Raw genomic sequence first — 16102 nt, forward strand, 5'->3', positions numbered from 1 at the left:
GAGAGAATGTGAATGTGTGTGCACACATCTGGTTTGTCATTTCCAGATGGCAGTTAATGAAAAGAGAATTTTGTTACCATACTTTTCCCCCACTCCAACCCATATCAATAGATTCTGTGATGATACAATAATATCAAGCACACTGGAAATGGAGAGGATATCAAATAAATGATAATATTAACAGAGATCCTACGTAGATAAGCATTCATTCACACACTCAGTTTGTGTGTGTCTGTAGTGTGTCACAATTAAGTCTTTCACATGCAGACACTTAGCCTCTGAAGAAAAATCTCATCGAAATATTGAAATATATTTTAAGACCCATCATGCCAAGCAAAATTGCAGCCGTGGCAGATACTGGTGTCATGCAAATTGGCACCCGTACTGGCGGCACGTATTAGCAACCCAGCGTCATACAAATGGCAACCCATGTTGGTGGCATGTAAAAGCATCCATTACATTCTCGGAGTGGTTGGCATTAGGAAGGGCATCCAGCTGTAGAAAACCAAGCCAATCAGACTGGAGACTGGTGCAGCCTTCCACTTACCAGCCCCGGTCAAACTGTCCAACCCATGCCAGTAATGGACCAGCTCCAGCATTTGAACTCTGGAAGAGGAAACATAGGGAAAACAAGTCAATTTTACTACCGTCAATTCAGTTTTTGTCCCCATCCTCACCTGTGGTAAATATGATTGTATATAAAAAGTAAAGACCCCCTTTGGTTATGAGTGACCATTGGATTGCACCTAGAAGTACCCTTCGAGGCACAAGTCTGGGCAAGGTTGTTTATGGAAGACCAGCAATCACCCATGCATAGCAGCCTCCCCTCTCCATACCATCGATGTTATCCAAGGGAAAGGCAAAGGGGCCGATACAACTTGGCACCAGTAATGTCACAACTAATTTCTGCAGCTGAGTGAATTGGAGCAATGTGGAATAAAGTGTCTTGCTCAAGAACACAACTCACAGCCCAGTCCGGGATGTGAACTCAGTACCTCATGACTGCAAGCCCAATGCTCTAACCACTGAGCCATGCGCTTTCACATTGTTTATACAAATGACCAAATCTGAAAGATTTCTGGAGTAATGTTACTCGAGGGGGTTGCATAGTTCAGAGATCAGGGAGTCTCTCCAGGTCAATCCGTTACTTCTCTGCATTGAGAGGTCAGTTTTGTGACTGCAGACATCTTATTAGAATACCACAGGAAAGAATCACAAGATGGATTCTTCACCTGAGCCAACTGGCAGGAGACCTAGGGGTAGACTGTGAACTGAGAATGAAGTAGTTGGGTAATATCCATAGTTACATTTGGGAATCCAGCCAGAAAGTGTAATAATGACAGTTGATTTTGACTGGACCCTATTGAACACCAGGAATTGAACACATGACTTTATGACCTTAAGCCAAACACCCTAACCACTCAGCCACGTCCCTTCACGTAACATAGAAGGAAAAGGAACATAACAACGATAACAGAACAACACAAATTTTTTTTGTGTTTCTTTTCATTTTTTTGCTTTGTTTGTCCTCCATGCACACAAAGTAATGCTTCTTTTTCCTAAACAGCCACAAACTCAACTCCCTTGCTCTTGATCTCTCTTCTCGTGTTCACAAACCACACTCAACAGAACAAGCTTCTCCCCCCACCCCACTCCACCCCAAGCATATTACAAACCCCTTGCAAATGACATGTTCTTTGTTTTTATCTTTTCTTTTCCTTGTTTATCTTTTGCTGCAATCTGATCCATGTGAGAAGCTGTTTATACTTTGACTGGAAACCTGGAAATTTCACATTACCTGAGCTTATATATACATATATATATATATATATATATATATATATATATATTTTCAAAATGTAACCACATGTGAATCATTGGCTATTTCTTTAGAAGAGCTTTACTCGAAATATTAACCTTTCTTTCCTTCCCTGAGTGTCTGCTCATACTTTACATGTACCACATGCTCATGTTGTTGTTTTCTTGTGTTTGTTCTTCGTTTTTGGATTTACTATATATATATAAAAATATATATATATATGAAGAGAGAGAGAGATAGATGGGGGGAGAGGATTTGTAAAGTATAATTTGAAATTAGAGATTAAGGAATTACTCAACAGTAATCAATTTGTGCATTTTCTGATGCCAAAGTTTCAAATTATATCGTTTATAGATGTGTATTAAAATTTATTTACATGAAAATTTTAATAAAAATCTCATCTATTTCAAGCCAAATTTCAAGGGATTTAGCTTTAGATGGCTTGAGGGATGGCAATGAAGTTATTAAATTTGATTTCTTCAGGCATGGCTGTGAGGTAAGAAGTTTGCTTTTTGGGTGTAAGGTTTCAGGTTCAGCCCTTCTGCATGGCACTTTGGGCACATTCAGATGGTGCTTTTTACATGCCACCAGCACGGAGAGCCAGTCAGATGGTACTGGCAACAACCCACACATGAATGGTGCTTATTGTGTGCCACCAGCATGGGAGCCAGTCAGGTGATTCAAAAGTACTTTTAAATGGGCTGGTTATGTGACACTGGTATAGGCTATGGCTGTGATCTCACTTTACTTGCCGGGTCTTCTCAATCACAGCATATCTCCAGAGGTCTCAGTCTCTTGTCATCGCCTCTGTGACGGCCAATGTTTGAAGGTTGTGCTTCACCACCTCATCCCATGTCTTCCTGGCTCTCCCTCTTCCATGGATTCCTTCCACTGTTAGGGAGTGACACTTCTTCACACAGTTCTCCTCATCCATCCGTAGTACATGACCATACTAGCGTAGTCGTCTCTCTTGCACACCACATCTGATGTTTCTTATGTCCAACATTTCTCTCGGAGCATTTACCCTCTGTTGTGTGTGCACACTGACATTACACATCCAGTGAATCATATGTATGTATGTGTGTGTGTGTGTGTGTGTGTATATATATATATATATATATATATATATATATATATATATATATATATATATATATATATAAATTTAAATAATAAGGGTGAAAAATTGAATATTAATTTGATTAATATCAATTTAAAACCAGTGGCCTAGCATATTGAAAAATCTGAAGATTCAGAAAAATTACATACATATAAGAGGGATGACCACTAAGTGGACATCCATTATGCTAGAAGAAGACCACCTTTGGTTTTTTGACCACTAAGAAAAGATCTTGTCTTAGTGGTCAGACCATAGGTGGTCTTCTCCTAGCATAATGGATGTTCACTTAGTGGTCATCCCTCTTATATGTATGTATATATATATGTGTGTGTGTGTGTGTGTGTGTGTGTGTATACAGGTTATCGTCAACTTAGACCACAATTGGCTCCGACTAACTGGTCATAAGTTGGCCTATAGGCCTACATTGCTTTGTTTTATATTTTTACATTCTTAAGCAACATTCTCAGGTGAAAAACATACACAGCATTCTGTATTATACTATTATGTTGGCATTAGTCAAAAATTTCGGAGTTTTAAGCAGTTGTCTTATAAACAAATACAAGGTTACCTCTGCGACAGGATATTCATCCAACACTTGGGATAACCACAGTGGTGATCAATAACCAAACCTAGGGTAAGCGTTTGATAGCTGACATCACCTGTAGACAGGTTAATTTCTAAGAAATTAAACCCATTACATTTCAACTGGACTATTTATTATTGCTGCTGGGAGCTGATGCACTAATCGTCGTAAAGTCGATTGGTTGCAAGTCAAATAGGTCATAAGTCGACAACAACTTGTACATATATGTGTGTTTCTGTTCCCCCACCGCTGCTTAACAACCAATATTGGTTAGTTGATGTAACTTAGTGGTTCAGCAAAAGGGACTGACAGAATACGCATCAGACTTTAAAAAGCATGTAATGTGAGTGGATTTGGTAAAAGGAAATTGTGAGGAAGCCCATCATGTAACAAATTTATGTGTGTGTGTTTGGGTCTGTGTTTGTCCCATACACAGACATACACACCACTTCACAACAGATGTTGGTTTGTTTATGTCCTAGTAAATTAGTGGTTCGGCAAAAGAGACCAATAGAAAAAGCACGAGGATGAAAATCCATCAAGGTGGTGTCCCAGCTTGGCCACAGTCCAATGACTGAAAGAAACAAATAAAAAGTAAAAGATAGATGCTATCTTACTTACCCGGTCACTTAGTGCACTATATTTGATTCCTAACTCATCTCTTTCAGCACGACTTGCAGACAGTAAGTCTTCAACTCGGTTGAGCTCCATGGCGAGGAGACGGTTCTCTTCTTGCATCACATCCAAATTATGTGATGGTGTCTGAGAATTTGCTGCCATGTAAGTATGGCTTGAACTATCACCACCGAGATTTTTGGTGATAATTTCACGGATTTTTGCCTTAGTCAAAGAATTTGACTCATCCATCTTTGACGGGAAACTGCAGCTGTCTTTTAAGATTGAATCTTCAAGTTTCTGGAATAAACAAAAAAGCAAAAATATATCAGAATATTTTAGTGAGAATTTGAAGTTTTAAAAACTAAGAATAAACTGAAGGAAATTTCTTTAAAAACATTTGTATGTGCACAGGTCGACTAAGCAAAATTAACCCCTTTGGCACTTAGTGGAAGCACATGGCTTAGTCCACTCACCTGGGAAAAATGAGTAATCCTGCGATAGACTGGCATCCTGTCCAGGTGGGGAATTTATATGCCATGGAAACCAGGAAACGGGCCCTTATGAGTCAGCATGACTCAAGAAGGTAACTTTAACTTTTTTTTTGCACCAATCTGCCTGTGACCACCCCTGCTTCTGTGACACAAACTTCCTGTTTTAAAGTGATATAATTTTTTTTACAAAAACCTTCCATTAAAACTTCTTGTTAATTTATGTTCCAAACATTAGTTAAATAAGGATAAAGTTATTTACTAAATTCTTTATTATTTTTTAAAGAAAAATGTGGCTGGGATGGTTAATACCCCAGGGAGGAAGAACTGAGAAAAATGCTAAGTGTGGGGGCTTAGTGGAGGTGATGCAGTAAGGTGTGGTGAGAGGAAGAGAGTTAGGTGTGTTAGGTAGACCTTGTAGGAGTTGTACGCAACTAGATTGTTCAGACTTACAGAGGCCATTTGTCAGAGTTACAGTTAGGATGGCGACACATGTTCTGTGGCGCAGACCTATCAAACCCATCACAACATGGGAATATATGTTAAAAAGGGAAATCATTGTCATCATCATCATCATCATCATTTAATGTCCACTTTTTCAAGGCTAGCATGGGTTGGACAAAATTTGCTGAGGCAGAATTTTTCATGGGCAAAATGTCCTTTGTGTTGCCAACCCTCACTTGTTTCCAAGAAGAGTAATATTTCCCCACAACTGGACATGTTTTTCAGAGAAGATTGGAAATGGAGAAAATTGCTTGCTCATTTATAACCATCACATAATGTCAAGATAAGGGTACACACAAATATATATACTAAAAAAATACATATACACAACAGACTTCTATTAGTAACCATCAACCAAATTCACTTAGAAGGCTTTGGTTGGCCCAAGGTTATAATAGAAGACACTTGCCAAGCAGTGGAACTGAACCTGAGACCACATGGCTTGGAACCAAGGCTCTTAATCACACAGTCACTCCCGTGTGTCACATCAGGCAGGAGATGGGAAAAACTGATAGGGCACAGAAAGTGTGTCAATAGCCAGCTGGAGGAGACGTCTTCCTAGGGCTACAAGCTACAGTAGCATTCACCCTTAGTGGTTAGCCGCATTTAAGTGGCAAATATACTTCACGAGATATATACATATATATATGTAAAGACATATATAAATATATACATATAGAGAGAGATAGCTAGATAGATAGATAGATATCAAACAAACTAATAAGGCCAATTGGAAAGTCATCAGGAGCGATGCCATAATTAGTTAATTGAAAATTAATATTTTTCAAGTATGAGGTATATGAGATTCTGTCATTTGCCAATTTGAAGGAGAGAGAGATGGAGCAGGGAAGAGACAGAGGGGAGAGGAAGATACAGTTATTAACTGGAGATAACAAGGAACCTTATAAAAGAAAAAAGAACAAAAAAGACAAGGAACAGTTTCGTGTGGTGGTAGGTCAGGTCAGGTCAGGTCAGGTCAAAGCAGGAACATATGATAAATTAGATGAGAAAATAAGATATGTTGTGAGTTATTAGTTGACAATTTTATCGCAATGAAAACATTAGATTAAACAAAGAAATTGCTTTGCCGTTTGATGAATCATTCCTAAGTCTTTTCAACAGATGAAACTATAAAAATATAAGTTGGTTCAATGAGGGAGTCTTTATGAAGTGACTGAATCTGCTGGAATTAGCACCCAAGTCTCCCTCATATCACATCCTGGTATCATATAAAAAAGAGGGGCATTTTATGTAATGCAATCCTACTCTCACCCACGAAAAATAATTTTTTAAAAATCACTGCTTCAAGGGCATTCATCTATGATCAAGCAGACTTCAACCAGGCTTCACCCTGGGTTGTACAACATTAGCAAAAGTCATAGTAATTTTATTGCATTAAGTTTTAAATTTTGAACTGGCCATATCCAGCCAAAATATTCTATCTCAGTTTTTGTGTTCAAACCAGCCAGACCTGGCCTCTCACACCAACCCTGCAATGTCATTCTAAAAATAATCACATCATTGAAATCTTAAAGCTATGAGATAATTCAGGATTAATTGAAAGCAATGTAAATAAATTAGCATTGCATTTGAAAAAGAAGAAAACCGAATGCTAAAGGGTTAATCAGTTCCAACTGTGAATTGAAATCAAGTTTGTAAGTTTGGTTTCCAGGGAACACATTCTTCAATATGGAGCTGTCTATAGAACATGTTCCACCTCACTGTGGTGCTGTCTAGAAAAAGTAACATTTTTTAAACCTTAAATAAATAAGCAAAAGGTAGGAAAAAGAAATTTTCTTTAGAATATAAATGCTTTTTTTTTTCTACTTTTTGAGATTCATATATATACACACACACATATATATATTATATGTATGTATATTTCATATGTATACATGCATACATATCTGTGTGTCTTTCTCTCTTTCACATACACACACATATATAGAATGTATATATGTATGTAATTGTCCAGTTTTATTTCAAGATTTTTTGTCAATAAAGAGCCGGTTTCTAACCTAGATCCAAGGCCCCTTCATTCGAATTTCAACATCAACAACAGGGTCTTTTGTTTATATGTATGCATGTATGTATGTGTGCAGACTTGCATGTTTTGTTTTATGTATGTATTCTCATGCATGTAGTTGCATATCTAGACATGCTCATATATATTTAAATGATAAACTTCTGGAAAGTTTTACAGATCTTTACAGTTCCAGTGATAGCTTCCTCCTTTCTGGTTTTGAGAAGCCTAATTTCTCAAGATTGGTATGTGTGTTACATATCCCAGGGCCCTAATAATTACAGGTTTAAACCTGAACTTGTAATCTGGATAGAGTAAATTGCAGATTTCTCAATAGTTCAGCATAGGTATTCTCTTTTTCACTGATCTTTAACTAAAAACATTTATAAGGGGATGCTGAGCTACATTCAGAATCTTTTTTTTAAATAGAATAAGGTGGTAACCTTAAGATATCTGTAGAGTGAGATATATCAGTGAGTGTATTTATTAATAGTTTGTCATCAAAAGGAAATTGGTGTATAAATATATAAATATATATCTTAGAGAAAACCCTACCAGAAAATAAGATAAGAAATAGCATTTCTCTGTCCCTCTAGATGGAAACTTTATACATGTTATCATTAAGTAAACTTAAGAACTGCTTTTTAAGCATCGTTTTTAATGTTGCTTTGGCTTGATTGATTCTGTAAAACTGCTTTACCCAATTTCTTTTTGCCATTTGAGGCTATAATATTTCAAATTTCTTTGAAATTTCCTTCTCCCAGTTCTTCTTCGACAACTGCAGGGCTTGGCTACAATTTAATAGTGTTTCATATGGTTATTTCATACAGAGTGTGGGAGGCTCTGTGTAGATATAATACCTTTGGTGTCGAGAGCACATTGTCCCCTACATGGTAGAAGGGACAAGCACTCACTCACTCCCTAAATTGTTTATGTGTTGGCTCCAAGTGTCACACCCTAGTACACCACTTCAGCTGGCAGACTAATGCACACTAGCGGGGTGGAAGAGTGGTATCAACAACCCATGGCCAGGGCAGAGGAGTCTCAAGAAGAACAACGACCAGGTCTTTGTGACTGAAGGTGACCCACACTATACTTCATGGATGCCACCTAGCAGCCAACAGAGACAACTCCACTTACAGTCTCTTACTTAAATACAGCTGTCCCATAAAGCTAAGGCCTTGTAGCTCACGTAAGAACTCACTCTACAATAGGGGTGTGGAGGATGAGGGCTAAAACAACAGAGGAAAAATCTACATTTTGCATTGCATTACATTTATTTCCTCATAGTTCTGAGTTCAAATCTGGAGTTGCTTGATTTCATCTTTCATACATTCCCCCTACAAAATTCAGTCTTGCATCATTCTCATTTAACTTCCATGTTCCATGCTGGCATAGGTTGGACAGTTTGACAGAATGCAATGGACTACAGTGCCTGCTTTGGCATAGTTTCTATGGTTAGAGGCCCTTCCTAACGTCAATCCTTTTATAGCATGTATTGGGTGCTTTTTTTCATGGCACCAGCACTAGTGAGGTCGCCATGCAGCCTGCAAGACTAAGAAGACAAAACTAAATAAGAAATTAACCATAAATGTATCCTCATAGAATGATGAGCTGGCAGAATCATTAGCACAAGGGGCAAAATGCTTTGTGGCATTTTGTCCATTTTTACATTCTGAGTTCAAATCCTGCTGAGGCTGATTTTGCCTTTCATTCTTTCAGCATTGATAAGATAAGTACCAGTCAAGCCCTGGGGGTCAATGTAATCAACGTACCCTCACCCCTGAAATTGCTGGCCTTGTGCTAAATTTTAGAACCAATATTAAATGCATCCTCTCAGTAGAAACAATGTTTCAACTGGTTTTGATGTTTATTTTTTAATGATTTTTTCCCCCTCTGCTGTACCAGGTTAACCATCATATATGTATGTGTTTGTACCCCACCACTGATCAACGACCGATGTTGGTTTGTTTAGAACTTCATAACTTGGTTCAACAAAAGAGACCAACAGAATAAGTACCAGGCTTTAAAAAAGGACCCCCCCCCCCGAAGAACTAGGGTTGATTCATTCTTCTAAAACCCTCCAAGGTGGTGCTCCAGCATGGCTGCAGCCAAATGACTGAAACAAGTAGAAGATAGAAGGGAAAGATTCCTGATACCATCGAGATAACAAAGAAGTTGAGATGGAACCTATTTTCAGAATGTCAAATGATTTAAAACAATAGCTGAAGAGTTTGAAGTGCTGAGGCCTTTAAGCGCAAACACCATTTTCCTGTGTCTCTGATCCTTGTAGATTACAGCTTCATGGTACACATCATTGGTATCTCTGTCAGTAGGCGGAGCACAGCTTCATCAGGGTCTATATATCTTTTCCTTGTTTCAGTCATTGGACTGTGACCATGCTGGGGCACTGCCTTGAAGGGTTTTAGTCAAACAAATCAATTCTAGTACTTTGCTTTTTTTTTAAAATTCAAGTACTTATCCTATAGATCTGTTTTGCTGAACTGCTAACTTGCAGGGATGTAAACAAACCAGGACTGGTTGCCAGGTAGTGGAGAAGGAGATAAACACAGGCCCACACATACATCATCATCATTTAACATCCGTTTTCCATGCTGGCATCGGTGGGCCAGTTTGACTGGAGCTGGCAAACTGGGGAGCTACACCAGGCCCCATTTGTCAGTTTCGGTATGGCTTTTATGGCTGAGTGCTTTTCACGTGGCACCAGCACAACATATACATGTATGTGTGAGTGGAAGCTCATATGCTGGCATGGGTGGAATGGTTTGACAGGAGCCGGCCAGGCAGAAGCCTGCACCAGACTTCTGTCATACAGTTTCCCTCTACCAAATCAGCCACAAAACATTGATCAGCCCAGGGCTATACTAGAAGACTTTTACTGAAGGCAACATGCAGTAGGATTGAACCTGAAACCACGTGGTTGCAAAGCAAACTTCTTAACCACACAGCCATACCTTGCTCACAGAAGAGTTTTAGATGCATCAACATTTGTTTCATTAGAACTGAATATCATTTATGGACAAAAACTGTCTCATTTGAAAAACAAGACAAAATCTGTTATAAAACCTGACTTGGATATGTTAAATAAATTGATTTGTGATTAAATTTCTTTTAAATTTATTCATTAAAATTATCTAACAATGAAGATCAACCGAGAACCTGACATTTTATCAATCAATGAATCAGAAGAAAGAAATTATTTTCGATAATTCAAATTAATTAATTGTGTAGCAATATTAATTAAGTGAACTCCAGCTAGTTCCAAGCCCAAAACACTCAAAGTCGCTAGTTATCATCACACTGACATCAAACCATAGTTCTAATTAACACATCTATCATAATACAATCACCATCACTAATTATTCACCATCATCTTTTAACACCCCTTTTCCATGCTTGCCTGGGTCAGATGGAATTTGTTGAGGTAGATGTATGGCTGGATGCCTTTCCTGTCACCAACCCTCACCTATTTCCAATCAAAGTAAATATTTCCTCCCATAGTTACATTTTTCACAGAAGACTGCAAACAATATACCTCACTTGTTATGTCACTTACAATTATTACGATATCTCAACAAGGATACACACACACACATACATTCACCTGTCACAAGGTTCACAGACAACAGTTGGTTCTCATGCAGTTTGTCAAGTGGTATCTAAGAGACCAGAAAAGGTCACTCGGAAGGCACCCATGATGATGGAAAGATGAACTTGTGTAACAATTTAGGGTATGATGAAAAAGAATGACACAACCAAGAGAAAACGGGAATCACATAAAGAGCAGCAGTATATAATCATCCAACAGTCTAGTCAATACAGGCTATACCATCATCATTTAACATCCATTTTTCAAGCTGGCATGGGTTGGACGGTTTGACAGGAGCTGGCCAGCTTAAGGGCTGTTCAGGCTCCATGTCTGTTTGAGCATGGTTTCTATGGCTAGATGCCCTTCCTAATGCCAACCACTTTACAGAGTGTACTGGGAACTTTTACGCAGCACGGGCATGGGTTCTTTTTATGTGGCACCAGCAGTTATGAGCCCACAAGATTAGGGGTGCTCAGCTGGAGAGGGTTGCAGGGGATGAACCTGTATGCAAGGGCAACCATGCTTTTACTAAGCTTGACATGACTTTTCAAACCCAGCAAACCACCAAGAGTCTCAATCTCCTGTCATCCCCTTTGTGAGTCCCAACGTTTGTAGATCCTTTCTCACACGTCTCCCTGGGTCAACCCCTTCCATATGTTTCCTCCACAATTAGAGATCAGCACCTCTTGATGCAACTGTCCTCACTCATACATATTACATGGCCATACCAGTGCAGTTTCTTCTCTTGCACATACAGAGAGAGAGAGAGGGAGAGGGAGAGAGAGAGAGAGAGAGAGAGAGAGGGAGAGGGAGAGAGAGAGAGAGAGAGAGAGAGAGAGAGGGAGAGGGAGAGAGAGAGAGAGAGAGAGAGAGAGATAGAGAGATATGCATAGGCAAATCCAAGAACAACAACAAAAAAAACAGGAAAAGTCAATTAGATGTAGACAGTGAATATAATAGATTGACACTCAGTGAAAGTTTTAGATGGAAAAATAGGAGTGGAAATGGCATTTCAAGCGCGGCTCTTCATTGAAAAAAGGAAGAAGTCCAGAGAAGAGGGAAAGGATGAAGGAGTAGATAACCCTGAGAATAACACGTGTGTTGTTACATGGCCATAAATAACAGATACGAGTTTCTTTCAGTTTCTGTTTACCATATTCACTCACAAGGGTTTGGTCGGCCAGGGGCTGTAACAGAAGACATTTGCCCAAGGTGTCATACTGTGGGACTGAACCCAAGACCACATGGCTGAGAAGCAAGCTTCTTAACTACACAGCTGTTGCTGCACCTAATATGAAAAGCTATTATTGCCAGAGAGTGGAGTTGATTGCTGTTAAGTAGCAGAGAACCAGTCAATTGACAAGTGTTTTGTTGGTAACAATGCTATGAGAAGGCAATGAGAAACCACCAGAGAGTTTACTAGTGGTGTTCTCCTATTCACTAGATTCTCAGTTAACTGCATGCAGGTTATTCGACCCAAGTTCTGCTCACGGGTAGCTTTCAGGTCTCCACAAAGGTTTATGATGTTGTCTGTGCTGTTAACTAACTACCTAATGCAGTGTTTCTCAACCGTTTTACACTTGCGTAACCCTTAAAATAAATTACATGTCTCAAGGAACCCATGCACAAAAAAAATTATACACCATATCTTTCACCCATATTTTTTTCAATGTGGTTCACGCGGTAAATATCATATATATGCATATATATATATATATATATATATATATATATATATATATATATATATGGGAGAATATACAAATAATAACAACAGACGAGGACAGGTGGTGTAAATAACAAAAGTATATATTAGTATGACGCTCGGGAATACGGAAAGTCTTTGACGTTTCGAGCTACGCTCTTCAACAGAAAGAATACGGAGACAAGGAGAAAAACACGGAGAAAAAAAATTGAATAGTGTTCAGTCAACGGTGATGTCACCAACTGTAAACAACAACATGAAGTATGAAAACAAGTGAGTACGCAAACAACAAGAGAAAAAGAATTGAAAACAAGACAAGTAACACATAGAACGACCCTTCATTAGTTGTCGGCTGTCTATCTACTCCTTACTTCAAGCATATACATATATGGTTGTTATATATTTTTGATAACATAATAGGTGCATGTATAGTAATATTACGATCATGAAATTAGTATTAGCTATCTCATTCTTTCTCACGGAAACCCTAGAAATGCTTTGTGGAACCTTAGGGTTCCAGGGAACCCCAGTTGAGAAACGCTGCACTAGCTTTTCAGTTAATTGCATGCGTGTTATTCTACACAAGTTCTCATGAGTAACTTTCAGGTCCCCACAAAAGTATATAATATTGTCTGTGCTCTTAACTAACTACCTGATGCAACGAGAAACTCAATGTCTGTGAGCAGGAAATACTTATGGCTGTTTTAGAAGGGAATGTTTTGTTACCCTTTTACTTGTTTCAGTCGTTTGACTGTGGCCATGCTGGAGTACCACCTTCAGTCAAACAAATCAACCCCAGGACTTATTCTTTGGAAGCCTGGTACTTATTCTAGCGGTCGATTTTGCTGAACTGCTAAGTTACAGGGGACGTAAACACACCAACATCGGTTGTCATGCAATGGTGGGAGGACAAACAGACACACAAATACATACTTACATACACACACACACATATATATATATATATATATATATATATATACGACGGGCTTCTTTCAGTTTCCATCTACCAAATCCACTCACAAGGCTTTGGTTGGCCCAAGTCTAGAGTTGCCCAAGGTGCCACCAAAAACAATTTATAATTAATTAAAACACATTCGGAAGGAGTCAATCAAGTAGGATAACAAGATTAATACAAGCATGATATAAATAACCATACAGCATGGCAGTGGTTAAGAAGACTGCTTGTCAGTCATGTGGTATAGGGTTCAATTCCACTGCATGGCACCTTGATGAGGAACTATTACCTTACTAGGAAACAAGGGAGGGTTGACAACAGAAAGGACAACAAGCCATAGAAAATCCTCCTCAACAAATAAATGGGGCCATCATTTGTCATTTGCTCCTCAATCATCCTACAGAGATATGATAATCAAAGGTAGTCCAGGCCGTGACCAACCTAGAGCACGTCAAGGGGTAGAATCTTTGGAAAAAAAGGCCCTTCGAAGTCCCATACTTCATGGAAAAGAAAAGGTTTAGTTTTTTACTTCAGTTTTTGAAACTCTTCCTCCGTTTTATACAGAGGAAATATTTTCCAAAAATTTCAATTTAAAAAAATATTTTTGCTCCCTACACATACTGTATCTTTTTCATTCCCCATGAGGTACGAGAGTTCGAGGGCGGGGGCAGCTATTCTAAAACTCCGTTAATGCGTCCTTCCTTTTTTTAAGAAACAAAAAAAGAGCAAAAAACAAAAAAGACAAGCGTGACTGTGTGGTAAGAAGTTTCCTTCCTAACCGCTTCCGGGTTCAGTCCCCACTGCATGGTACCTACTATAGCCACGGGTCGACCAAATCTTTAGGCAAATTCGGTAGACGGAAACCGAAAGAAGCCCGTCTTGTGTGTGTGTGTGTGTGTGTGTATAAATATATGTGCGTGCGTGCGCGTGAGTGTCTTTATGCCTGTGTTTGTCTCCTACCATCGTTTGACAACAGGTGTTGGTGTGTTTACGTCTCCGTAATCTGGCGGATCGGCAACAGAGACCGATAGAAGAAGTACCATGCTTAAAAAAAAGTATTAGGGTTGATTCATTCGATTAAAACTTCATCAAGGCGGTACCCCAGCATGACCGCAGTCTAATGACCGAAACAAGGAAAAGATAAAAGATATGAGTTTTGAGGGAGATTTGGCTGCTATTACTAGCAAGTGGGACGACCACGTAATCCTTCTTTCACCCCCACCCTCGTGTGTTCGTCACCATTTGTTTATCTGTGCGACGATTATGATGTTGACTAAAAGTGAACATTGTCCTTTTAAACGCGTGTGAAAAACAAACAGACAACAAGCTCTGTCGTCTCTTGTGACATGGTTGTTGGCTCGAAATTGCCCATTGTTGCTGTTTAAAGAGCCGGACGTTGGACAAAGGGCGCGGTGTTTGAAAGAGAGAGAGAGAGAGAGAGAGAGAGAGAGAGAGAGAAAGGGAGAGAGAAATGTGTGTGAGTAACAAAGTGTATGCATTCGTATATATGTATGTGTGTGCGCGCATGAGAGAATATCTTTGTATATGAGATGATAGTATGTGATAGAGTGTATGCGTGTGAAAGAGGCTAAATATATGTGTGTGAGTGTGAGCACGTGTGTGTGTGTGTGTGTGTGTGTGTGTGCGTGCGCCTGTGTAATACAAACAGCTGTCAGTAAAAAGCGGGTCCCTCTCATGCAACGGCTTCGAACACGTCATAGATAAAATAAAGAAGAAACCGAAATAAATAAATAGTTACCAGCATCCTGTCTCTGGTATACACGACTGCGGCAAACCTATAGTGGTATAACACACACACACACTGGGAACACGTGTCCCACGAGTTCTTAAAATCGTGCACACACACACATGTGATATATTTCGGGAGAAAATATTTAAATAGCTCTTGAGAGACAACTTACCATTAAAATTATGAAGTGTTGGTGAATATCTAAAAGAGCATAAAAGCTTCACATCACATGGGCGCGAAACCGCATTGGAGGGAGACGCTGCACAGTCATTCGATCTGTTAGAAATAGCTGCTAAATCCCGAGCCTATCTTAACCGTCTTATAAAAAAAAAAAGCAAAACGGAATGATACCTTAAACATTGTAGTCCAATGCTTACACGTACACAAATGACGGATGTTGGTGGCAAACGACTACGACCAACCCAAAAAGCCTCCTCGATTTGGCTTGACCTAGGGCTAAACAACACATACGAAAAAACTAGCTTGAAATAGTTATTTTTAATTCCATCATTTCTATACAGGATGATGGTGATGGTGGTGATGATATTGTATGAGTGTATACAAACTAAAAATATCAAGTCAACCAGGATCCTGTGTGACATAGCAGCTAAATTTTCTTCAAAATCACATCCTATTGTTTTTATAAAGAAAAAAAGAAAAGAAAAAGAAAAACAAGCAAGGTACTCTTTCAAGAAGTTTGCAAAAAAAAAAAAACCTCAAAAAGACAGAATGGTTATATGGTCATATCTGTAACGTCTTGGATTATCATTGTCTCAATCAGCACATGGGTTTAAACATCTCACACACACACACATACAGATATCCATTTGGAGTTGACTTTTTGAAAGAAAAAAAGTACTCAATACTGTGGTAAGGATTAGTGGAGGTACATGGCTTAGTGGTTAAGGGTTTGGGACTCATGGT

General features: G+C 38.9%; 1 protein-coding gene across 14 annotated transcripts in view; it reads right to left on the bottom strand.

Annotated features, from left to right (window-relative positions):
* The window catches only part of LOC106867632 (uncharacterized), a 291771-nt gene that overhangs the window by 133859 nt on the left and 141810 nt on the right, over positions 1-16102 (bottom strand). For 12 of the 14 annotated variants that reach the window (XM_089342993.1, XM_089342992.1, XM_089343005.1 and 9 more), the window contains exon 2: positions 4144-4437. In XM_089342993.1, the coding sequence (XP_089199119.1) occupies positions 4144-4437 (294 nt within the window). Of the gene's footprint in view, positions 1-4143; positions 4438-15187; positions 15254-15350; positions 15644-16102 lie in introns of those variants that run through there. The other 2 variants (XM_089343001.1, XM_089342998.1) reach the window with 2 other exon arrangements.

The sequence above is a fragment of the Octopus bimaculoides genome, chromosome 26, assembly GCF_046866305.1.
Source record: "Octopus bimaculoides isolate indiv1 chromosome 26, ASM4686630v1, whole genome shotgun sequence".
NCBI classification, from domain to species: Eukaryota; Metazoa; Mollusca; class Cephalopoda; order Octopoda; family Octopodidae; genus Octopus; species Octopus bimaculoides.